The 26,950-nt window shown below is 38.7% G+C and overlaps 1 protein-coding gene across 1 annotated transcript in view; it reads right to left on the bottom strand.

The window, feature by feature from the left end:
- Positions 1 to 487: 487 nt before the first annotated feature.
- adgrv1 (adhesion G protein-coupled receptor V1) overlaps positions 488 to 26,950 on the bottom strand; it is a gene marked incomplete at its 5' end in the record, with an annotated part of 162,086 nt that continues 135,623 nt past the window's right edge. Inside the window, 4 exons of the mRNA XM_079814345.1 lie at positions 488 to 908; positions 1,060 to 1,234; positions 3,821 to 4,009; positions 14,634 to 14,755. Coding sequence (XP_079670471.1) covers positions 790 to 908; positions 1,060 to 1,234; positions 3,821 to 4,009; positions 14,634 to 14,755 — 605 coding nt within the window. The 3' untranslated portion in view covers positions 488 to 789. The remainder of the gene's footprint in view (positions 909 to 1,059; positions 1,235 to 3,820; positions 4,010 to 14,633; positions 14,756 to 26,950) is intronic.

Consider the following 26,950-nt stretch of genomic DNA (forward strand, 5'->3'; position numbering starts at 1 on the left):
CCACTGCTAAAAGTGATAAACATGTAAGTTTATGTTGTCTAAGCTGTAATAACCCCCTCAAAAAAGAGACGCTTTTTGATGTTTTTTTCTTATAAATTCAGTTTTGAAAGTGTGTAATTCAGGCCCTGTGAGCTCTAGCACCCTGCAGACAGTTTGGACTGTTTCCACTATATTCCAGAAAATAGTGGAAAAAAGAATTTTGTCTGTATCATGTTGTATGCAAAGATTTATACAAATGGATCTGAAGGGAGGACCCTTAACCCCCCATCCCCCAGAGTAATTTAGTGTAAATAAGTTACTTTGTGTAAAACAAATGCCAACGTGATGCATGTCTCCAGAACGTAGAGACCCTGTACAGGGGCCGCAGACTTTCAGTGGTTAATAAGTTCTGAAAGTGTGCTCTTATTTTACTACCAGTAAAATATTTTCATTGTTCATTATGAAGTAGATCTGTTGGATAAAGATCCATTTGAGGGAAATGCAGACTGAAAGGTGGTTGAATCATTTATTATTGGTGTTACACAAATCAAGCAGCAGAATTATGAGGCACACTGGCCTGACCTCCAATCAATCTATATTTTCCATCCAAACCAATACTAAACCTTCACAAATTAATTTAGTGATAATTATATTCACATATGTATATACTTAAAAAACAACAATTTCAATTTTCACGTATAAAAAGACAACTTAAAAACTAACAAGATTTAGTGCAAAGGCAGAAACAGTAAAAAAACAAAAACAACTATTGTTTTTATTTTACAATTTTCATTACAAAAAATAGTGAGGTTAGAGATGTGTGTCTGCGATGGGAATTCGCCGCAGCTCTACGATCTGAGAGTTAGCAACACTACCTCCATCATGACTGCCGTGAATTGACTCGTTGTCACTCACGTTAAGGCCAGAACCTGTGTGTAGACAAACCATTATTCCCAAATTTCGGTCTCTTCCAAAGAAACATAACTAGTATTCACCAAAAAAAGTTAATTGGAACTATTTTATATATATCGCTTGAGATCTGTAAGGATTTAGGTGCTTTTTTCGGAGAAAGGGACTTACCAGTTTTTAAGGCAAATATGAGGTCATCAAACTCCTGTGACTCCTCGTCCTGCACCAGATTAGTGTTGATGAACCCTCCTTCTGTGATGTAGGTCTCGTCTTGAGGACTCTGTTTGAAAACGCTGCTGGGTTGACTGCCGGGCCTCAGTGAAGCTCTCTCCCAGTCTGCAGAGATCTGCAAAACACAACAAAAAAGGGTCTTCAGATGTCAGAAAAAGCAAACAACTACCATTTTTCCAAAGCTTCACCAAATTAAAATACATAAAACGAGTTTGTGTACCCAGTCTGAGCTTAAGTGACCCACACAAATCAGCCCTGAATTCGCCGGAGTGTCTGGTGCAGGGGTCATTCGGAGGTTACGAAGGCTTGGATGTCTATAGAGTTTTACTAGGATGGGTTTGAGGGGTGAGCAAGAGTTCGCAAGCATTCAGATGTTTTGTAATGAATTTTGGTATAGCTAAGGATGAGATTTTTATATGTGAGGGAAATTAATAACGTGACAAAGTTATTTTGAAAATAAATTCATCAAAAAAAAGGAAAAAAATTATGTTAGGTTTCTACAAAAAAACTTATCATCAACAATGATTAAAATAAGAAATGTTAAGAAGTAGTATACAGTAATGAAGTACTAACAAATCATTTGCAAACTATTAGTTTAAAATTAATTATTTATATACAGTATTGTAGTCACTACATTACTATATTAATAGGCTAGTGTGTTGTTCATTCATTGTTACTGTAACAAATTAGCTAAAAAAAATTGTTAGATCATGTTTTTATGCTTTGTCATATATTTCTTTTATATTAAATAATTAGTTAATTAAATGATTATTTCACATGATTATTTTCACTAAACTTGACTGACAAAAACCTGATGGGCCAAACAATAATTATTCATAATCAGAGAATGATAAATTCTCACATTATCACCCCAGTGACACCTAAAGTTCCAGTAAAGCAACCAACATGCAATGAACAATACAACAACATAACACTGCAAAAACACTGCACCCTTTCCCCAAAACAAGCACCCTTTAATAATAACTTCAACACGGCTGGTTTGGGACATATATTTCAACATTCCTCCAATTTGTTTCTTTGTTATAATGTTGTTATCCCACTAACACTCATGTGGCCATCTTTGGTAATATCAAGGAAACTCTTTACCAGTAGACACATATAAGAGACCCAGCTAACAAAATAGTTGATGTGTCTTGAAGAGGCAGTGATATTGATCACACTAACCTCTGACTTCATCTTGTGACATAAATCTACGCGTTCACTCATTTTAATCATCAAAGCAAAGAACAATTAGCCTCATTAAACTTTGTGAAACAGTACATCTGGCCTGCCCTCCCTTTAATGTGCTTCCTAATGGCAATAGCTTCATTTCCTTTGTTTTTCCCAGGAGGATGGAGGGAGAGGCCGCTCCAGTCCACCATGTCCCAGGCACCTCATTCTGGTACAATAGCCCATCAACAGTCCTGTAATCAGAACAGAATGTACGCTGGGTGAACTGAGCACCGCCAGGCACCTACTAATGTCTGTTTGAAGAGTCTGAGGAGACGGCCACCCCTTTCCTCTCTCCACCGGTCACCTCACCCCCCCCCCCCCCAGAGGTCTCTTGTCTCGAGGCCACATGTGACACTACGAGCCGTTTTAAGCCAAAAGTCAGAGCTCTCATGAACAAAACAGGATTACTTCAGTTCCCCTAAGTCTACACTAGAGGTCAAAAACTATAGTCTTGCCACAATATTATTGATTTGTCCACTCAAAATTCAGTGTGGGTGGGAAACTATAGCATCAATGGATTCAACTAAGCAGACAAGGAATACATTGGCTTTAGTCGAATAAATAAATATATTTACAATTTCGAGCCTTTTTGCAAGGATTTTTCTCTTTGATAGAAAAATGAACTGGATCTGGAGAATGAAATTAACCCAGACCTCTTCATTTGCACCCACACACTTAAAAGGCATGCATTGACAGCAAAAACAAAAAGTAACGAAAAGTAGGCTGAACTATTTAAAAGTTGAAGGGAGCACAGATAAAAGTTTTTTACTCTTAGCTTTTGAGTTTTCGTATGATGCAACAACCGTCAATGTAAATGTACCAAACTAAATGCTAATTATAGACCTTTCAACACAGTTAGGTCCTATTTTTCATTTTGAACATTAAGTGGGACAGTGTTTTTTATTAATTCCATAAGGTTGGGAAATTATGTCATATCTCCTTAAAAGCTAATTCGCACTGCACAGGCAAACTGTGACCAACGGTAGTCTACTTTCAATCTCACTAATACAAGTATAGAGTCTTGAGAACAGCTCAGACTGCAGGAAACACATATTTTCTTTATAAATATCTCCCCTAAAAGCCTTTCTTGATCTCTGCCGATCTTTCCCATGCAGCCTGTGCTCTCTCCACAGCCCTGTCTCTCTCCTCCTAACCTCCTGCGCACGCTCTTTTCCGGATCTGTGAAAAGTTTACATTGAGGGCTCAGAGGAATGTGAGCTTCTACACCAGGCCTCTTTATTGCATAACACTTTCACAGTCCGTGTGTGCATGAGCAGGCCTGGTGAACAAACACAGGTCTGAGAATCCTCTGCCTCGGCCTGAGGATGATAAATAGGTGGTTATGCAAGACCACATACATCTAAATGCTACCAATGTAAATGTTAGAAGTGGATGTGTGGTATGAAATGTGCATGTGCAACAACCGATCATAAGGAACACGTATCAAAACCCTCAGTAACCGGCGCACCTCTTCCATGGCACTGATGAGGTTCTGAGTGGACTTGCTGATTTCTCCTCCACCGACGGTAGCGGCACCGGTGCTCTGATACAGGGAGTCTGGGCTGCTGTGACCATTCATCTCCACGGTGTAGGTTGCCTTAGCTGGCCAGAAGACCTGACTATGCATGATGAAGTACACGGAAAACACATACAGACCCTGGAAAAAGATGAATCACAAATTAGAAGAGCTCAACACACAGTCGCACAAGCATTTAGGACAATAATCAGCATTTAGGACCACAATTATTCTATAATAATCCAAACGGATTCAGAAATGGCTCATTTAAAACTCTTTCAGAAGCAACATTGAAAAGACTATCACATCTGAAGTGTCCATTTGTTTGACATTCCAAATTTTGCAACTACTCAAAAAGAACAAACATCACCAATGAATCGTTTGGTCTCCAATTCCAGATGACATTTTGTAACAGTATGGCATCATTTCCCTCCCTCTGACATCATTGTCAATGAGGGTCTGGCCAACTGTGAATGATAATAGTCAGTAGCACCCAACCGAATATTGCTGTACACACACTCTTGCCAAATATCTCACGAACACCAGAAATGTCGTAACAAATGTGACATATGGGTGAAAGATTGCAGGTGAAACTAAAATGCGAGGGGAAAAGTGCTGAGCTTTTGGTAATACAGAAGATGGAAATATAAAGAGAACGTTTCTGAGGAATAAAGACAGGTGGTGAATAATGGGATATGAGCTTTTGCATTCCATTAATGATTATTATGGGAAATATAAGTCACAAGAAAAGAGAATAATGTTTAAAAACACTGTCCACAATCATCTCACTTTTAACACACTCAATTTTGTTTTAATTAAATAACGGAGTGATCTTGACAATTGAAGCTGGCAAACAAATAAATATTAATATTATTTTAAATGATTTTACATTAATAAATATATATTTAGATGTTGTGTATGTATAGATTAAAATGCGTATATATTGTGTATAATTTGGTAACACTTTATTTTACAGTGTCCGTGTTACATGTACTTACCATAGTAATAACAGTAAATTATGCATAATTACATGCAACTTACCCTCAACCAAACCCTAATCCTACCCCAACCATATAGAAAGTGCATGTAGTTAATTCATATTAATCAGTACTTAAATATATAATTACACTGTAACAATGACACCTAATAAAAGTACAGTAAGCATAATGTAATCTATACTGCACTGAAACCACTGAGGCTCAGCATCAATGGCAGGTAAAGTAAATAGTGGATTTAAGCATGCACACATTTCACTTGCAAAAATAAGGTATTGATTTCAGGGCTCATTTATAGACTCTACGTGGGCAGCCTGTGCTCCACTGAACAGCTTTATCACTGCTACCTGAAAGACACACAGATGTCCAGAGGCCAGAGCAGCATGCTAAATTACTTCTGCCAGTTACATAACTGTTCTCAGTTCAGAACAGACAGGAGTGGTTTTTACAACCTCAGACATAAAGGAAAAGAGTAAGCATGATGCCTTGTGAGAAATGGTGTGGAAACAGACAGAGACCACTAGTTAAAGGAATAACCTTTAAATTAATGGTCCACCTACATTTAGCTACTACTCATTCGCATATCATTCAAGACACAACAGCACCAAGTTTATGCACAAGCAACATAAAGGTCATCTATATGACCGGTACGTCATTTTCCAAGTCTTCTGAAGTTTGGAAACCTGTGTGCCCGAAACTTGTGTGAGGAACACATTCACAGATAATCTACCTCCCGTTCATGTATGAATTATGATAACCATAGTAAGGATTATTTTCTTATGTGTTTTTTAATTTCTCTTAGGGTATGAAAAACAAGATTTGAACTTGTTTTTTTATACATATTTTCACAAATAGATTTTCACTTGAGTAGACAGTAAGGGTAGCCTGGATGCCTGCCGAACTTAGCCCCGCCCACAACATTTTTACTCGGGCAGTTCGGTCTGGAATTGATCGGTAGAGAAGTAATTATGCCCGAACAGAAACTGTTCGGACCAATGAAATTGTCAGGGTGGGCTTTAGACGATGATGGACAGATGATAAACAGTAACGTAATCATCCACGTCATCAAAGGCGCTTGGGTTGAGTTTGTTCTAATCCTAAACGGAGAACTTGTTCGTATATGCATTCACCTTTACTATTTCTCTCAAAAATGATGATTGTGTTGGTAAGTACTCTGTGTATCCTTAAATTCTTTTTTTACAACACCGGCAAAGATTGTTTACACTCATCTTTTTCTTCTAACGTTAGGCTACTTATTCCAGCGTGTGTGCAGACAGGGTTGCCAAGTTTTTACAACAAAACCCGCCAAATTGCTAACGTTCCTCAAAACTAGCCAAAAACAAGCCCAATAGCTTTCCAGGGGGGGTTCTCCGGGAAAAAAAGGCATTTGGGGGGTAAAATATGTGTTATTTTGGCAGGGCTGGCAGCTAAAAATCGCATTCCTGGGTTTGTATATCACATAATTGGTGTCGCTTCAACCCGCGGACATGGCAACACAGTGCAGTTGAGTTCTGTTGACATTTGACAACTAACGTTATGCGTCGCTCCGTTGCTCTGATTGGTTGTAGGTCTATCCAATTGAGGTCTTTCCTGGTTCGGTTGAAACACGCCCCTTAATCAACGGAGCAGAATCAGACTCATATTCTTCTGACTAGAATTGAGTATGACGACGTCAGGCTACAGTAAGGGTGCTTTCACACTTGGTTCGATTGCCTGGACCGGACCAGAGTTCGATTGCTCCCCCCTCGCTGGACTGTGTTCATATTATATTACTTGGGTCCGTACCGGGGTTCGTTCATCAGAGCAGCAGCTGTTTACCCCGTTGCTTGGTAACGACTGTGAGCGAGAAAGTGGAAAAATGCATAGTGTTGCTCACCTCACTTTTATATGTTTGTTTTTGAACCGTTGGTTTTGTTACCAAAGCTTCAGTACGTAATGGCACTTGCGTCTATCTGCTGCGAATGTACTGCAAATGCTCTTAAGAACACTGAAGATGAGCAGAAATGAGATCTAAAGCTCTGCTTGCAGTATGTCAGTCACGCTCGAAAATGAGTGAAACACACACACAAACACACATTTTTATCAAACCATACGTCATTGATAGCAGAGTTCCGTAACGGAGTTCACATGAACCGGACCCCAGACCACCCTTTTCAAGCGGACTCGGGTACGGTTCGCACTTCGCAGGTGCGCACCCGAGTTCGGAAGACAGCGTTCACATCATCCAAACGAACCGAACACTGACGTCAATCGAACCCGGGTGCGCAGCAAAAGTGCTAGTGTGAAAGCACCCTAAGAGTTTATGGTTTTAACTGAAGCGATACAGTATTAAACATAAAACGGTAATAGCACACTTCGTGTATTTAACAAACCAATGAATAAATGTATATAAAATCATGTGAAAACTGGTCGAAAGGGAACTGCATTATATACATAAATATATATACAGTGAGGAAAATAAGTATTTGAACACCCTGCTATTTTGCAAGTTCTCCCACTTAGAAATCATGGAGGGGTCTGAAATTGTCATAGTAGGTGCATGTCCACTGTGAGAGACATAATCTAAAAAAAAAAAAATCCAGAAATCACAATGTATGATTTTTTTAACTATTTATTTGTATGATACAGCTGCAAATAAGTATTTGAACACCTGAGAAAATCAATGTTAATATTTGGTACAGTAGCCTTTGTTTGCAATTACAGAGGTCAAACGTTTCCTGTAGTTTTTCACCAGGTTTGCACACACTGCAGGAGGGATTTTGGCCCACTCCTCCACACAGATCTTCTCTAGATCAGTCAGGTTTCTGGCCTGTCGCTGAGAAACACGGAGTTTGAGCTCTCTCCAAAGATTCTCTATTGGGTTTAGGTCTGGAGACTGGCTAGGCCACGCCAGAACCTTGATATGCTTCTTACAGAGCCACTCCTTGGTTATCCTGGCTGTGTGCTTCGGGTCATTGTCATGTTGGAAGACCCAGCCTCGACCCATCTTCAATGCTCAATGAAGGAGGTTGTTCCCCAAAATCTCGCAATACATGGCCCCGGTCATCCTCTCCTTAATACAGGGCAGTCGCCCTGTCCCATGTGCAGAAATGCATGATGCTACCACCCCCATGCTTCACAGTAGGGATGGTGTTCTTGGGATGGTACTCATCATTCTTCTTCCTCCAAACACGTTTAGTGGAATTATGACCAAAAAGTTCTATTTTGGTCTCATCTGACCACATGACTTTCTCCCATGACTCCTCTGGATCATCCAAATGATCATTGGCAAACTTAAGATGGGCCTGGACATGTGCTGGTTTAAGCAGGGGAACCTTCCGTGCTATGCATGATTTCAAACCATGACGTCTTAGTGTATTACCAACAGTAACCGTGGAAACAGTGGTCCCAGCTCTTTTCAGGTCATTGACCAGCTCCTTCCGTGTAGTTCTGGGCTGATTTCTCACCTTTCTTAGGATCATTGAGACCCCACGAGGTGAGATCTTGCATGGAGCCCCAGTCCGAGGGAGATTGACAGTCATGTTTAGCTTCTTCCATTTTCTAATGATTGCTCCAACAGTGGACCTTTTTTTTCACCAAGCTGCTTGGCAATTTCCCTGTAGCCCTTTCCAGCCTTGTGGAGGTGTACAATTTTGTCTCTAGTGTCTTCGGACAGCTCTTTGGTCTTGGCCATGTTAGTAGTTGGATTCTTACTGATTGTATGGGGTGGACAGGTGTCTTTATGCAGCTAACAACCTCAAACAGGTGCATCTAATTTAGGATAATAAATGGAGTGGAGGTGGACATTTTAAAGGCAGACTAACAGGTCTTTGAGGGTCAGAATTCTAGCTGATAGACAGGTGTTCAAATACTTATTTGCAGCTGTATCATACAAATAAATAGTTAAAAAATTATACATTGTGATTTCTGGATTTTTTTTATTTAGATTATGTCTCTCACAGTGGACATGCACCTACGATGACAATTTCAGACCCCTCCATGATTTCCAAGTGGGAGAACTTGCAAAATAGCAGGGTGTTCAAATACTTATTTTCCTCACTGTATATATACAATAAAACAATGCAGTTCATGACCCCTTTTAAAAAAAAACCTTACCGACCACACTTTTGAAAGGAAGCAGCAAGATACATACTCTTGCTGACTGCTGAAGAATGCCATGATACCCTTTTCCCTTTCTCTATTATACATCCTCACATCCGGAAATCAGCTGAGGATAATATGAAGCTGTTTACAGGCTTCACAATCAGGCAGGACTAGCACCATTTAAATGACATTACTGCAGTTTAATTACATTAACAGCAACAGCCACTGAGAACATAAATTAGCGTCACAGAATTTTTAAAATAAAAATTAGCATCACAGAAAAAAACAACACACAAGAAAACAGATGCTCAGGGCCTGATTATTGAAAACAGAATGAAACGTATGCAGGAAATAAGAGGAATGTGCAGTGAACAGTCAAAGCTGTAAAATATCACATATACATAAATGATTGCTGAAGAATCCCTATGAGAATTAAAAAACAAAGTGTATCAACACAGGCACAAATGTCTGTACGGGCCTCCCGCATGTTTGTGAATATTTTCCAGAGGATGAGGTCATGTTTTGTTGTAGGCACACTGTTGATATCTATGTGGGCATTTAGCGTTTGACTCAAAGGGAGTCAAAACAAATTTGAATGCTATTTATGCTCTTTTTAGGTGAAGGGCATGTTCAACCCAGTCATGTTTTGTCTGTGTCAGAAACAATAACAGCTTCTCTGACCTGATATTTAGGCAATCTGTAATGTAGGACAAGCAGCACAGAAGCAGAACAAATATTCTCAACAGTGTGTTTATTTGTTGTTTACACTAACTGCAACAGTGATAAAATATTGAGGACAGGAAGCCCTGATATGGATGTTTTTTTTTTATCTTTTATGCTGTTGGTAAGGGATTTTGGTCTTGTCTGTTAAAAAGTTACTTGTTACTCAAACTTGGTGTGGGGAAACAGTCACAAGAGGCCATCTAAACAACACGCCCATGTCCATGCCAACTCAGCGACAACAAGCTTTAAGGCATATTTAGCTTGTTTTGCTGCATTTTACTATGTATTGCATAAACACTTGCATCTGTTCAAGACACAGTGTAAAGTTGCATCAAATTATTAACTTGATAGGTCCATCAGCCTAAAGGTGCAGCCACATTTACCACTACTCTACGAAACTTTGTTGGAAAAATCCAGTCATTTCAAAAGGAATCAGAGTTTTGCTCAGGCCGCCCGAGTTCGAAACGGCACCATATGTAGGCACGCTGCCCACAAGGCTATTGGTGCATGTCGACAACTTTTCAAACTTTTCTCTCAAGATTTTATCTTTCTTCTTCCTTTTTTCCCCTTGTAAGACAATCCTGATGATATAAACAAACTCTCTTCATTATATAATGACTCTGAACATAGTCCACCCCCTCTTAAGTGCATGGCCAGTATCTTTAAGATGATGTTATGCAAGAGATGCAGAGCCTTAGAAATCAATAGGCTGTAAAACTGTAGTAGCTATCTTTTTTTATCTAGGGCGGGTAGAAACTATACGACACATTAGCAGACTGGGCAGTTGTGCAGTGATAGCGAGGTGATTGTGAGAGTAATACATCTGTATTCAGAGATAAGATGGCTGTTTGCAGGTCTTACAATAAATGTGAAGAGCCCACTGGGCCCTCAAATGTGAAGATTACCTGTATCGATCAATTTCAGGATTAGTATGACTAGTGCACTCAAGCCGTGGACCATTAGGTCTAACTGAATGTGATTCTCCCTTAAGATTGCCCTTAGGTTTCCCTTAAACTTAAGGGTGTTGCAGAAAGTGTAGCATAAAACAGCCTGTTAAAAATATCAATTAATCAAACAGTATTAAAAACATCTTTATTTGTTTCTAAAGATGAATGGAAGTTAACATGAGGGTGAGTAAATGAGGACAGAATTTTCAATTTTGAGTAACTACACATGGCAACAACATCATTTTATAACGGCAAAACCTGGGTCTCTGCCGTGAAACACTTAACAGTTTCCCTTACCTAAGAGAACCGTTTAAGGGATTATATGCAGCACTAAGTCATTCCCTTAGTTAAGGGAACATCATGCCTTAAGTTTCATACTAATGGAAAAAAAAGGTGCTTTATGCAACCAGGTAGGGGAGAACCGGGGCGTAAGTAACACGGGACGAAAGTAACGCGATTTTCTCCGAGCCCTGAATACATTTGCATTTCAAGCTATGACAGCACGTTCAGCACACAACCCTTGACGGATCTGCCAAATATCATGTGATTCCGCCATCGTTTCCCGCGGTTAGGTCCGAAATGCAGTTTTCAAGTACGGCAAGTAAATTAATGAAGCGGTACTTTTTTTCTAATTACAAGTTATGTTTCTTGTTTCATGTGTCACAGTAATGATCAATCTACGGGTTATTTAGTGCTGTTACACACCCTCAAGGTTTGTCTTTTCAGAATTTTTCAGTATAAAAGTAAATCATGTTTAAAGGTCCCATGGCATGGCATTTTTCTATTATTTTATAGTGTTTTCTGAGGTGTACTTATATTATTAGTATGATTTTTACATCATAAAATGTCATAATTTAGAAATAAAAGGCATTTTTTCTATACTGCTGTTTGCCCTGTGGCTGAATGCCCTGCTTCAAGAGGCGTGTCTGCTGTGAGACTTCAGTAAAAACGCCCACTGTTGTGATTGGCTGACATATTTGCATTTTAAATGAGCGGAGGGGGCGTGGTTTAACGAGGCACGAGCAGGCACGAGTCTGCCAGAGAGACGGATGGACCTGTGTTCACTTCTCATCAGTTCTCTCAGCATGTCTCAGTTCAGGGTGAACTGCTGTAGTTACTAGCATATACTTCAGGTTATTAGTTTATTTCTAGTCGGAGGGGCTGTCACTCATGTCAGAAAGTTAGTAACTTTAGTAAATTATGGATCAGCGCTGACTCGAGACGCGAACCGTTTAGAACGATTCAGTCCGATTTGGTGAACTGGTTCGGTTCACTAAAAAGAACCGATTCAAAAGAATGATTCGTTCGCGAACCGGACATCACGGAGACGAAGCGATTGCTAACAAAGTTATTTATAGTAACTACTGAGTTATGAGAGCGCTGTCAGTCAGCGCGAGTTTATTGTGTTTGTATCTTAGAGTTCTGAATAAACACGAGTCCCAGTCACACCGAGTCCTCTTCATCATTATTCTACCAACTTTGTAACACATGCAATGTACCATTACAGCGAGATGAACGAGTTAGTAAGTGTTGAGTATAGCATTATTTCTAGATATGTTCCAATCATATGAATAGCGTCATTGACGCGCATTGAGTAACGTTACACAGCGCAAACAAAGACACAACAGCTGTAATCGAATGTAATCCAGTTTATTGTGGGGAAAGCTGGCTAGCCTAGCCGGATACCCTCACGCTTACCCTCCTTCTGCTTAATCTCACGCCGCGTTTGGTGCCTCCGCTGTGGGCCAGATGCAGTACTGGGGGTCGGGGATGTTGGAGGCCGAGCTTCGGCGTGCGTGAAGTTTATCTCTAAAGATGTGACTGCTGATGTTAAACAGAAAAGACTGTATGCACATTTTAGAACAGATAGACGCGACAAGGACGTACAAAAACACTGACTCACAAGATAGAAAACACGAAAACACTGTTCTGTCGGGAGAGAGAGAGAAGCCGCTGCGTGTCCACAAATAATAAATAATAAGCTACACATAAGAAATCACAGATCAGAAGGAACTGAAGAAAGACTTCTGTTTTCATTTGTACATCCAAACACTGAGAAACTGCCAGTGTTCACTCGTTCACAAGTAACGTTAATGATCTCGAGTGTTTGCATGGGCGTGCCAGATTCTCTGGGCGGGGGAAAGGGAGGAAACCGCTCCTGCTTGGACGTCAAACCAGGAGACTTCAGGATTGGCTCGTCTGGCCTGTCATTTTCTCAAAGGCAGAGAGAGACAGCCAGAACTCGGGTTTACACCGATCAACATTTCTATCCACTTGGGGACAATATTCAGGCTAGGGGAACTCATATTATTGTTGAAATACCTCATAAAATGAAAATTTCATGCCATGGGACCTTTAAATGTCAGGACTTCCTGTCGGGACGAAAGTAACACTTGTCACTTTTGTCCCGCTATTATATATATATATAATGCATATTATGCAAATTTAATTTAATTTAATTTTTATATTGTTCATACTGTTGAAGAAAAAACTTAACAAATAGATTGACATTGCAAATAAAAAATATTCTAAACAATTCAAGTTTGTACTGTCATATTACATTTGAAACATTTGATGAACTTTAACATATCAAATGAAAATGTAATTTAATAATTTTTTTGCAAAGATAAAGGACAAAATATGTTTGCAGTTACATATTAACAAGGTCATAGTCAGCTATGTTTAATAAAAACAAGAGTAGCACCAAAAAATCGTATAGCTTGTATTGTTGTGTTACTTTCGTCCCACCTGATGGGGTCAAAAGTAACAATGTGCAGCTTGTGTTCAAAGTGAAATTATACTGTAGTCGTTCTACATTTGTAAAAAATACCACCTGCTATTGATAGACCACACTTGTGAGTTATTGGCCACAGCAAAAATATATCTTGGTCTAAAACATTATCTTTTAAAATTACGATTTTCTGAAAAATGGTACTTTAGTCCCTGCTCTCCCCCTACTGAACTTTATCACTTTCACAGTTCAATGGCAAAACACTTCAGAGATAAGACTATATTACATACATAGATGATTTAACAGCAGTCACAACTTGCTCTGTTTTGAGAAATTCTCCATTTATAACCATATCCCCATACAAAATAAATAAATAAAAAGCCATTCAAATGTTTGGCATCGGTAAGGGTGTCTGTACATTTTTAAAAATTTACATTTAAAAAAAGTTCCTTTTTTATTCACATTTATTTGTTAAAGAGTAATATTGTGAAATATTGAAAATAACCGTTTAAAATAGCTTATTTACATTTGTATGTATTTTAAAATAGATTTTTCCCCCGTTACCCCAGTCTTCAGTGTCACATGATCCATTAGAAATCATTCTTATATTCTGATTATGGTAACACTTCACAATAAGATTTCATTTATTAACTTTGTTAATATTAATGAATAAAAATCCCGCTGTTTATTGTTTGTTCATGTTAGTTCTCACAGTGCATTAACTAATATTACCAAAAGCAACATTTGATTTAATAATGTATTAGTACATGTGGAAATTAACATTAACTAAGATTAATAACTGCAGTAGAAGTATTGTTTATTGTTTGTTCATGTTAACTAACATGAGTTAACTAATGAAACCTTATTGTAAAGTGTCACTGTTATTATTATCAATGTTAAAATTGTGCTACTTAATATTTTAGTGGAAACATTATAAAGTTTATAACATTTTTTAACATTATAAATGTTTATGTTTTTGATCAATTGAATGCATCCTTGCTGAATAAATGTATTATGTAAATATCTCAATCTTTAAAAAGAATTGTACTGACCACAAACTTTTGAACCATAAATAAAATAAATAAAGATACATGCGATCACAATGGATGAAAAGTGTTTGTTAATATACGTTTTTTATTGATATTTCTTATAAAGTGTAATGGGATATTGACAAAAACTTACTAGTTTGTGTGAACTATACCCTAAATATATGCATTAATGAGCTTTAAAAAGGAAAATGGCTTTTAAATAAATAAGCAAGAGCTATTATGTGTGTATGTTCTTACCAGAAAGATATTGAAGATAACAAGGAGGATCAGCATCCACAGGTATCTGTAGGCCATGTGCAATCCAGCCCAAAGACAGACCAGAGTCACCAGAGCAAACAGATTCAACATCATGGGCACCTCTGAAGAACAAATAGACATTGAGTTAACCTTCAATTGAGTTTGCATGATCAAATAGGTTAATTTGAAAATGACATTTCCTAAAGTGCAAGTTGGCAACATTTGAAGTTAATATATTTAGAAAAATCACAAGAGCATTGCTCATCAGTTTTCAGATGCATGGATGCTGACTGTGCTATTTTGTCTCTGCTGCATGCACTGATGCCAGCAGCCAGGGTGCTGTTTTCAGTTATAGAGTGAGCCGGCCAGGCATGCTTCAGTTTTTCCATAGTTCACACAAGCTTTTCACATGCAGCTAGAGCCCTTTGAACACTTTCGCTCTGGCATAAGAGCCGTGTGAGCACGTTTATTGACCTGGGGCAGGAGTCCAAGATGGCTGCCAGCAAAAACAAACAAACCAAAACAACAAAAGAGGGGGAATAAATATCATTAAGCATGTCACAGGGGTGAATGAGGACAGCCATGGGCGCAAAGTACTTGGCCTGAGAGTGTTCTTCATGTGGGCAAATAATGCCTCCCAGTGCCAAGAGTCACTCAAGCGTACTGGCACAAGGACTTTAACCAGGCTGAGTGTTTTACTTTAACAACGGTTATGAGTTTAATTGCTGAAACATTTACTCAGCTTGAGAAGGTGGGAAGGAAAATATGCGTTGCAAACACTCTGTAGTTCAAAACCTGACATTCTGGCATCAACATAAAGTAATCATTTACTTAAAGTCATGGTATCATGAGCATAAGCTCTATGGTTATGCATTTTGATAATTTTGTGTATACTCAAAGTACCCGCAAACCCACGTATGCAAATAAGCAAAGATGCATTTCAGCAACTACCAGTAGAAATGTAACCAAATCCCAAAAAATATGGGTTTTGTAGGAAATCGTAAACAAATGCCTGAAATCGTAGTATGGGTGTATGATCAAAGACGCGATCTGAGAGAAGCGCTGATGCGTCACAGATGAACGTAAAATATTTAGCATGTCAAATACTGTATCTGGGCCTGTCTGCGACTCATGCAGTGTGAAATGTGTTTTGACTGAAAATTACATCAGTGACCACCTACAGCCAATGAGAGAGCAAGATACAAGGCAAGGGAAAGTTCAGGGGGAGAGTCATAGACCTGCAACAGAACATCAGCAAGCATGGCTTCTACATGAAACCATTCTGTCCTTAATAGATTTTTCTTTTTTTCTTTTTCACTGCAAATCGGCTCACAAGATTCTTGCATGCATCATATTAACAAGAAGAAATCTAGTCCTGTGTGAGAACTCTTGTCTCACGCATAGTCTTTATTTCCTGTACCAATTCTCGCTTGGTTGTGAAACGTAGCCTTTGTCCAAAAGCTTAAAAATGTTGCATTCGTAGGATGCACTCCAAGGTAGGAAACACTTCCGAATCCAATGTCAGCTTCACTTCCTGTCTCCTGAGATACTTTCATCGATTGTTGGGAGCATAGAGGTATCCTTTGCTGCCTTTGATATCCAACAATTCTGTGCTTTCCATTCTGTGACAGTTGAGCTAAAAAAGGAAGATGGCGAAAGTTGCTTTTAATGCTCAGTTTGTGTGTAATGTATGTTTTTGACCAACGTTTTCCACTTGATGTCATTGTCGTTGATGTCATTTCTAGTGAGAAATTACTATTGAAGTAATTAAATATGTAACATTTTATTTTAGGGTTCAATTCTTGCTATTAACTAGTTGCTTATTAGCATGTACATTACATTACATTGGCTGTTTATTAGTACAAACATACTGCACATACTGTATTAATGCCTTATTCTGCATGACCTTATTCTAGATCCCTTAATCCTATCAAATAACTAAACTTAAACACTACAAAAACTACCTTACTAAAGTAGTATTTACCGGTAATAGTGAAATAGTGAACGTGTTCCCCATACTAAAGTGTTACCATTAAATATATGTGACCTGTGCTGGCAAAATGAGTCACAATGAGCAAATTTAAAAAAAAATGAGTTATTATTTTCACATTCTCTATAAAAAAAACTACAAAATGATTGATTTGTTGGAATCGGACAAAAAATGACTGAGCTACACCTGTTTGAAGTCGACATCAAGTTAGAGTTTCCCAAACAAAATCACCTAGCAACCATACCTTAAAATCCCTGGTAATAACACCAAATATCTATAGGAAAAATATATATTCAACTTTTTTTTCCATGATACCACAATTGTTTGATTAACATTAATGAAAAAAGACAGCCTATTAAAGGTGCAGTGTGTAGTATTTATGTAGTTTTCAGTTGAGTATAAAGACCTTACATAATGACATAATGTACCGTTATGTTTTAATTACCTTAGAATGAGCCATTTCTATCTACATACACTGTGGGTCCCCTTACAGTGAAATCGGCATTTTGCGCCATCATGTTTCTAAGGTAGCCCTAAACGGACAAACTTCTCTACAGAGCGCTAGTCCCTCTCTGCTCTCTCCGACGAGGACATTTTTGTCCTGTTTTGGCCCCCGTAGTTTCTCTATGTGCTTCGAAAGGGAGGGGTGAGCGTTAGGTGATTGCAATTCACAACCTCACCACTAGATGGCGCTATAATTCACACACTGCACCTTTAAGACCTACTGTACCGCATGGATCTAAAATAATGTTACACATCAGATGTTTTCCCCAACAGCTAACCAAACGTTTACATAAGGCATAACAAAATGTTTGTGTGAATACTAGCCATGACAAATATTTTGAAATGCTGTAATTCTGTGTACGTGTGTATATCGGGATCGCTCGCTGTATGAGGCATCTGTGCGCACGCATCAGATCTGTCAGTCAGTGTGAGTAAAATTGTTTTTATGGACAAAGGAAAGGTACTCCTCTCACAAAACATACAAATAAAGATACTTTTAGTTCAATTGCTATTTGGAGCTTTGGGATCACTAGATGAGGGCTTAATGAATCGACCAAAAATCAAAAATTTTCACTCGTTTTGCCTGTAGCTCGAAATTATCCTGTGCACATTCCGACTTCTTTTGCCAGCACGGGTCACATTTGCTTAATTATCACCAAAGCTCGCTCTATTTTGCTGTAGATCATTAAACTGTCATGCTGCCTCAAAAGTCCGTTTTTCAAGAGGTACCTTCGTGTGCAAATGCTGCCTGCAAAGTCATAGCCTTATAAGGCAGCGAGGCAACAAGTCAGCTGTCTAAGTTTTCGGACGCAGCCGTAGTTTGTAGACCAGACAGAGTTGTTGGTGATTATTCCTATCGAAATGTTTTGTAATGTGTATCCCCAAGTCGCTGATTCATTGTGTAATATAAACACAACAGCAACTAAATGGTACCCCCCAGTCAGTCGTGTAGTATGAGAATTTCGGACAACTTTGAAAATCGTGCAGTGTGTTTAGCATTAATCAATAAAAAAAACAAAAAAACAAATTAATAAATAAATAAATGCAAGTTTGTGTTTTTATGACCATTCATTACTGTCACCCATCCCCTAACAAATAATTACACTTCTCGTATGTTAGCTAATACAACTTCCTTTGGCTACGCCAACATCTCTCGCACACTGGCAGTGCATTTGTGATGACTATGTTGGCCAAAGTACACAACCAGGCAAAGCTGTGACTGATAATTAGCGAGAGGGAGAGACAGTCTGTGTCATTGTTTCTTTCAGCAGGCCTTATTTGCATCCACTCACCTCCTCAACCTCCTGAGAACCCTGTTTTTTAATTCGTACATTTAATGAGGGAACAAACAAGTACGGCTCCAGAATGGAGAACAGGCTGACTCATCCATCATGCTCTCCTTTCATTACATAAACATGGACGTGAGCTCGGCCGGGCACTCTGGGTGCTCCAAACAATAGCAGAAGACCTGTATTCTCTTTTTTATAAAGCGCATTCAGTGTCTATTTGATTTAGAACTCGTGCATCAATTCACTTATAAGACGACCTGGAAATTGAGTGAACATTATAATATTAGCCTCTTTCTTTGATGCCTGCAATTGTTTGGACAATTAGAGGCTGAATATTAGCTCTGTTTGTTCTAGCACATGATTGAAGGCCATTAGATGCACAGGCAGATGTGCAGAACCCACGTCTAGGGAAAAAGAATATTCATTGGTTTAACCTCCACAACACGAGGCTTCCCTAGGCACAATTGCCGCGTCCCTGATGACGGAAAACAATCACGCATGCACCTGCAGCCTTGTTCCTGCATGCCGGCGTCTAATCAAATTAAGCCAAGCAAACACCCTACAAGTTCAAGAGAGATTTCAAATAATCCTCAAATTCTCCAAGCATCATTGCTGATATGCATGCATGCACGACAAAGAACAGCAAATGAGATTATAATTGGCTTTCATTAGAGTGAATGAGGGTGAAGAGAATCGGTCCAATCCAATATCCGACTTCCTTTAGGGACAAGACTTGCTGTTTGAGAACATGGCGTCCTGTGTCTACAGTGTCTGTGCCGTCCCAGTGCGTTTCACCAGCAGAACTAATGCACAAGCATTAACATCTGTTCTTCTGGTGCTTTGATGTTAATATGGCTCTGATGCACCATGAGTGCAAAGACAAACAGAGTCATAGGCCATGCATGACTGACATGTCTCTGGGGTGAGCCAGTGGAAGACCTGCCAGTAGAAGCAGGCAAACATTATGAAAGACTTGGCAAGGAAAAGTAGGCCACACATTCTTTAGCTGATAGACAACACATGGCACAGGGCCGAAGTTTAACACCAGGTTATCACAAAAATGCCATGGCACTCCTGCCGCCTGTCTTACTTTACCTGCTACTTGCGTTTGTTTTGACAGTCTTACATTTACTTTCATGATGTTCTATGACATAGGAACTTTGGTTCATAGGAACATAGGAACATGTTACAGTGTGACTGCATACAAATTGTAACCACCTAAGACATAAGAGAAGGAAAACAGGATGTGGGTCAAAATATGTGACCCGTGCTGGCAAAAGGAGTCTGAATAAAATACATTTCGACCTGCAGGCAAAACAAGAGAAAAATGTAAGCAAAAATTAGTTCATTACCGTCTAGTGATCCCAATGTTCCAAATAGCAATTAAACATCTAAAAGTATCTTTATTTGTACGTTTTCTGAGAGGCGTACCTTTCCCTTGTCCATGAAAAACGATCTTATTCATGCTGACTGACAGATCATCTCGATATACACATATACGCAGAATTACAGTATTTCAAAATATCTGTCTTGGCGAGCATTCACGCAAACATTATCTGTTATGCCTTAAAGGGTTAGTTCACCCAAAAATGACAATTCTGTCATTAATAACTTACCCTCATGTCATACGACACCCGTAAGACCTCCGTTCCTCTTCGGAACACAAATGGAGATATGTTAGTTGAAATCCGATGGCTCAGAAAGGACTCCATTGGCACAATGCACTGTACACTCTCAAGACCCATAAAAGGTACTAAAGACGTCGTTACAAAGTCCATCTCACTACAGTGGTTCTACATTAACTTTATAAAGTGACGAGAATAGTTTTTGTGTGCAAAAAAAACCTAAATAATGACTTATATAGTGATGACCGATTTCAAAACACAGCATCATGAAGCTTCGTAGCGTTATGAATCAGTGAGTCGATTCAGTGGTTTGAATCGCCAAAGTCAAGTGATTTCAGCAGTTTGGCGGTTTGACACGCAATCCAAATCATGATTCGACTCGCTGATAACGGGTGTTAAATGACATGAGGGTAAGTAATTAATGACAGAATTTTCATTTTTGGGTGAACTAACCCTTTAAGTGAATGTTTGGTTAACTGTTATGGAAAACATCTGATGTGTAACATTATTTTAGATCTGTGCGGTACAGTAGGTCTTAATATATAGACTGCCCGTTTCATGTTGATCAAACATAATCAAAAAAGTTATATATATTTTTTTTCCTATAGATACCGGTTTTGACTTCACCAGGGATTTTAAGGTATGGTTGCTGGGTGATTTTGTTTTGGAACCTTCAGAAAACTCGATTTGTCTCAAAGCTGACTTTGCTGACTCTATCGAATTCAAACAGGTGTAGTTCAGTTTTTTTTTTAGTTTTTTTTTTCCAAATTCAAACAAATCATACATCATTTTCAAAGTTTTTAAAAAAAAATATTTAAAAAAAAAATAACTCATTTTTTTTAATTTGCTCATTGAGACACATTTTGCCAGCCAAGGCCACATATTGTGTTTTTTATTAATTGGGCGCTATTATTACACTCACCTAAAGGATTATTAGGAACACCATACTAAAACTGTGCTTGACCCCCTTTCGCCTTCAGAACTGCCTTAATTCTACGTTGCATTGATTCAACAAGGTGCTGAAAGCATTCTTTAGAAATGTTGGCCCATATTGATAGGATAGCATCTTGCAGTTGATGAAGATTTGTGGGATGCACATTCAGGGCACGAAGCTCCCGTTCCACCACATCCCAAAGATGCTCTATTGGGTTGATATCTGGTGACTGTGGGGGTCATTTTAGTTCAGTGAACTCATTGTCATGTTCAAGAAACCAATTTGAAATGATTCGAGCTTTGTGACATGGTGCATTATCCTGCTGGAAGTAGCCATCAGAGGATGGGTACATGGTGGTCATAAAGGGATGGACATGGTCAGAAACAATGCTCAGGTAGGCCGTGGCATTTAAACAATGCCCAATTGGCACTAAGGGGCCTAAAGTGTGCCAAGAAAACATCCCCCACACCATTACACCACCACCACCAGCCTGCACAGTGGTAACAAGGCATGATGGATCCATGTTCTCATTCTGTTTGCGCCAAATTCTGACTCTACCATCTGAATGTCTCAACAGAAATCGAGACTCATCAGACCAGGCAACATTTTTCCAGTCTTCAACTGTCCAATTTTGGTGAGCTTGTGCAAATTGTAGCCTCTTTTTCCTATTTGTAGTGGAGATGAGTGGTACCCGGTGGGGTCTTCTGCTGTTGTAGCCCATCCGCCTCAAGGTTGTGCGTGTTGTGGCTTCACAAATGCTTTGCTGCATACCTCGGTTGTAACGAGTGGTTATTTCAGTCAAAGTTGCTCTTCTATCAGCTTGAATCAGTCGGCCCATTCTCCTCTGACCTCTAGCATCAACAAGTCATTTTCGCCCACAGGACAGCCGCATACTGTATGTTTTTCTCTTTTCACACCATTCTTTGTAAACCCTAGAAATGGTTGTGCGTGAAAATCCCAGTAACTGAGCAGATTGTGAAATACTCAGACCGGCCCGTCTGGCACCAACAACCATGCCACGCTAAAAATTGCTTAAATCACTTTTCTTTCCCATTCTGACATTCAGTTTGGAGTTCAGGAGATTGTCTTGACCAGGACCACACCCCTAAATGCACTGAAGCGACTGCCATCTGATTGGTTGATTAGATCATTGCTTTAATCGGAAATTGAACAGGTGTTCCTAATAATCCTTTAGGTGAGTGTATATGCAGCAGAGTGAACAAACCTTAGGTGTACTGTATGTTCCTCACGTGAAGGAAGCTTTCAAACTGACTCTTTTAAGGAGACAACGGATTGCGAGCCATTCATTTGCCACTCTTGCTCTCACCTCTCTCTCGCTCGTATCCAAGGTAAATCATCACCACTGCTACTAATGAACTACCACCTTCAGGTAGTCTCGGGTTCGGTACCCCGGTGCGCTCTCGGGTCTGCACGACAGATTTCACATTTTTCATTTGAACCGTTTCAAACTAAACTGCCAATGTGAAAGCACCCTAAGAGAAGTTGTAAATCATGTAACTTTTATAATTTTCTTATCCTGTCAATTTTTTTTTTACCTTTTTGTCTTCAGTAGTTCATTTAAATAATGACAAATTAAATATATTATTTACGTAATATATTACCTATATTTAAAAGCACAAATAATATATACACTGCATTGATTTTCTGATAATAGTTTTTTTCCACATTAACCACATTAATCTACTATTATTTTTGTATTTAATCATTAATATGTGATATATAATTGTTCATGAAGGCTGGAAATGAAAAATGCCTTATATTCAGGTGTGCAGAATTATTTGGCACATTTTCTTTTACAGGTAAAATGAGGCAAAAAAAGAGATTTAACTCAGACTGAAAAGTCAAAAATTATTAAATGCCTATGAGAAGGATGCAATACTAATGTAATATTAGAAATTGCAGTTAAGGCATGACCAATGGACAGTGAACAGACAGTGAATGGACAGACAAAAACAGGTGGCGAAGAAAAGACACATGTTAACTGCAAAATAATTAAGGTGAAGAATTAAGTTCGAAACCACCAGGAACCCTTTAGTCTCCAGCTCCACCATTTTCCACTCCCTCTGTTTGCTGATTGGACCGGTTAAAATTTGATCAGAGAAGACCAGAGAACATACCGCAATCCCAGATGGAGTACTGAAGGAAAATGAAAATTGAGCGGAAGTACGTAGGAGGGCAGAGCCAGGCTATATGTATGCATGATTATAAAAATAATAGCAAAATGCATTTTAAAATGATTTGAGAGGTGCAGTAGGCCTACATACCAACCTATTTCATGTTAATTACCAAAAATACACCCTGTATTATTGCTATAATTAATTGTATTTACATGTAATGTGAATAACACTTGTACATTTTCATTTTGATACACGTTTCCTTTACTTTTCCCTCATATGCAAGTTCTTCCACAAATCAATAACATCCAATTTCTTTTCTCTGTTCTTCCCTCTTCTCCCCGTTTATTGTTTTGTATATCAGTCTCATCTTTGTAAATGTTGTTCTCTCTCCATGTCCTTCCTTCCCTTCTCTCCCTGACTGCCTTTGCGTTCCATCTCTGTAAGCACATTCCAGGCTGTGGTCTGTGTGCCTCTGAAGCAGCAGGTTCCCAAACTCTGAGGAACCATCTCTCTGCTGGAATGGAACTGGCTAGAGTGCTTCCTCTCTCAATGAAAACCAGGGTCTCATGAGGCCATGGCTTAAACACAAGTACTGTAAAATACCTCTAATGTTTCCACTCATATTTCACAACTGAAGCGACTCACGTGTAGCCAGTTTTAGATAAAACATGGTAAAGTCAACGTGGAGACAAAAAATATTTCACTGAATAAACCTCACTACATCAGGTTACTAGCCTGACAAGCCAGACCCACATCAAGATGTTGGGTCTGGGAGCTCACCATTGGCAGGGCTCAATCCGAGGGGCGGGATAAACGGTTGTCTTTCAAATTCCCTCTGCACGCAATAGGATAGCGCACCAACAAACCAGAGCAATGAAGAAGGTGTGGTGGAGCAAGTTGATAAATTAAACTTTCGCCGTATCTGGTCGGCAAAACTCAGAACACATCTTCCTTTTTTAAGAAGTGCCGTTCTTTGTTCTTTTCTCAAAGAAAAGCTTAACTCCAAGTCTTCCAGAGTCGTGGCCAAAGGCGATTCGAAAGACCACTGTTTGCCAGCTTCTTTGTTTACAAGTAGAATGTGGAATCGCGTCAACAACTCGTCATTGCCGTCAACTGCCATCATTATGTTAAGCCCGCCAACCGACTCTATACACGATGTGATTGGCCTGACAAGAGTTTGGTTTACAACAAACATTTCTTATAATTATCAATGTAGAAAACTGTTGTGCTGCTTAATATTTGGATGGATGGATGGATGGATATAAAAAAAAAATTCTTATGGACCCCAAAATTTTAAACGGTAGAGTCTATAAATTAATTAGACTTATATCTTAATCTATAGATATTAATCCATACCATGATGAGAATGTTGCAAAGTGATATAAAAATGTAACGCACTAAACAATCCGGAAACTACGTCCTAGTTGTGCAAGCATATCCACTGAAACATATCAACCAATCAGAAACTAGAATTCTGCCATTAACATGTTAAATATGCTGATAGTGCAGAAAAATAACAGCAATCAGGGTGAAGTTATGAAAATAATATTTAGTGGTACTGAGGTCTTCATCGATTACAATGGACAAACAGACTGTATAATGACAACAGACAACTATATTGTTATTCCAGAGTTTAAAAAGTTCTCCTTGTTTCTTAGGAGGAGAAGAACCTCAGCATGAGAAGGCAAGCGCCGATGACCACTGGGAGAAGACAGCAGGGCCCAAATGTGAGACAGAACTCTGGCTCCTGGTTAAGATGCCAAAGCAGCTGTCACAACACTCAGCTGTGGTTCGGCTCAGAGGATGAAAGACCTTCCTTTGTCTCCCTCTTGAGTGAGCTAACATCTGCCTGGCCAACAGCTTCAATGATAAGAAAAAAAAGTTTCAACTGGAAGAGACATGGGCGGTTGAAGAAGAGGATCTTGGTAAAGAGATGAAAGAAGAAGAGAGTGAGAAGAGCTGAGATCTTCCAGTAAATCTGCTGGAACACCAGAAGTGTCCAACAATTTTGAGAGAAGTAAACAAAGGCTTAAGATGGAAGTACATACTAGATCAACATGCTCTCTGGAACCAAACACTTGATATCTTTTTGTGTGCCTGTGTATGTGTGTGCATGTGTACGTGTGCTTGTGGGTGACATTTGGACATCCTGCTCCTTCCTCTGAACTGTGGGTGTGGGGAGCGTGTCTGGCATCACGCCAGCGTTATGACCAGACGTTCCATACAACATGTTCTCTGAAAACTGAGACCTTTCTAGGGAAAACTAATAGTGTTTTGCATAAAAAAGGAGGATGGATAGACTCTACAGTAGTTCCAGTAACCATTAAAAGGTCATTAAAAGGTGAGATCACAAAATAATAATAAAATAAATAAATGAATGAATCAGATTTGCCTGTTTTTAAGAAAATTCTATATACAAAATCATTTGAATATTAAAAATACCATTTTAAAAAACAATACGTTAAATAAAAGAAATAAGGTGATAAGAATTACAGTAATCCATTTTATAAATGTATTCTCGTTTTTCAAAAACAAAATGAGAAGCATGAATACTGCCTAAAAGGTCCATTGCTGGCCATTTTCAACTCAGTTTAGACATCTCAGCTCAGTTTCCAAACAAAATGCATGTATTTAGACCTAATAGGATCATTTATGATGATTGTTTTCACCAAAACACATGGATCCAGACACTAGACATTGGGTCAAATCCAGGGAATGTTGTGTAACAGGAGTATAGTGTTAGTGATAAAAGCAGTTAAGCAAGGTCATAAAGATATGAGATGCAGGAGGGTGAAATCATTTAGAAGCAGCTGAAATATGAAAGTGATAAACAGTGATTTAAACAGTGCAATCATGACATTGTAGGCAATATTATGCATGACCCAGGGATCAAGTGTCTGTACTGCAAGTCATTACTAAGCAAATACAGAGAAAAGTCTGAACAGTGAAAGCATATGTGTACTCTTTCAGACCAAAATCCATTTTGACTAGGCCCATTTTGTTCACCAGAAAAAAAGAAAAGAATAACATTATTAAATATGACTGTAAGACCCAGACTAAATCTGGTTCCAAGTACAACTACATGAAAGGATCATTCTTTTTTTTTTTAATGAGTTCTGTCACTTTGTTTACTATCAAAACTTAGTCCCTTTATCGCAAAGTACATCTAGTATGGCAATAAGCCACAGCAGTAGATTCTAAGAACCAATTCATTTGACTTAGGACATTGTATCATTCTCAAATAGTCTTTGTTTTCTTCAAAAAACAGCCTTAGTTGAGTTAAGGCCGTTTTTACATGGGCTATATAGCTAAACAGCAAACATGGCTTTTCAAATGTTCACCAAAGTTTTAGGCTAGACTTTGCAGTTATGTCTAAGGAAGGAGAAAAATGACTAACCATGAAACAGATCACATTTCTGACTAGGGGCCATTTGCAAAAACCTAAGCCTCTATGTTAAGACTGTGTCTTGAGAACTAATTTGACCAACTAGTTAACCAAGGGGCAATCGTTCTTTCTTTTCCAAGTCAAATTATACTGATCTACCTTTTTAGGTAACTGACATAAAAAAGTTATACGCTGTCTTGAAGAAAGAATTAGATGACTAACTTTTATATCAGTTTGCGCAACTGGCCATAGTAATGGCATTAGCACTAAACAAAGTGGCAACACTTTATCATAAGGTCTATTAAATGTTGAAATTAACATTAATTAATTTCAATTTTTTTTATTTTCATGATTAATAAATGCTTTAGAAGTATTTTTGAGTTTTAGTTAATAGGTATTCGTATTGTATTCCTCAAAACCCCCACAGCGTACAATCAGTGAACAGTTGCAGT

The sequence above is a fragment of the Gobio gobio genome (genome assembly GCF_949357685.1).
Source record: "Gobio gobio genome assembly, chromosome: 4".
Lineage (NCBI taxonomy): Eukaryota > Metazoa > Chordata > Actinopteri > Cypriniformes > Gobionidae > Gobio > Gobio gobio.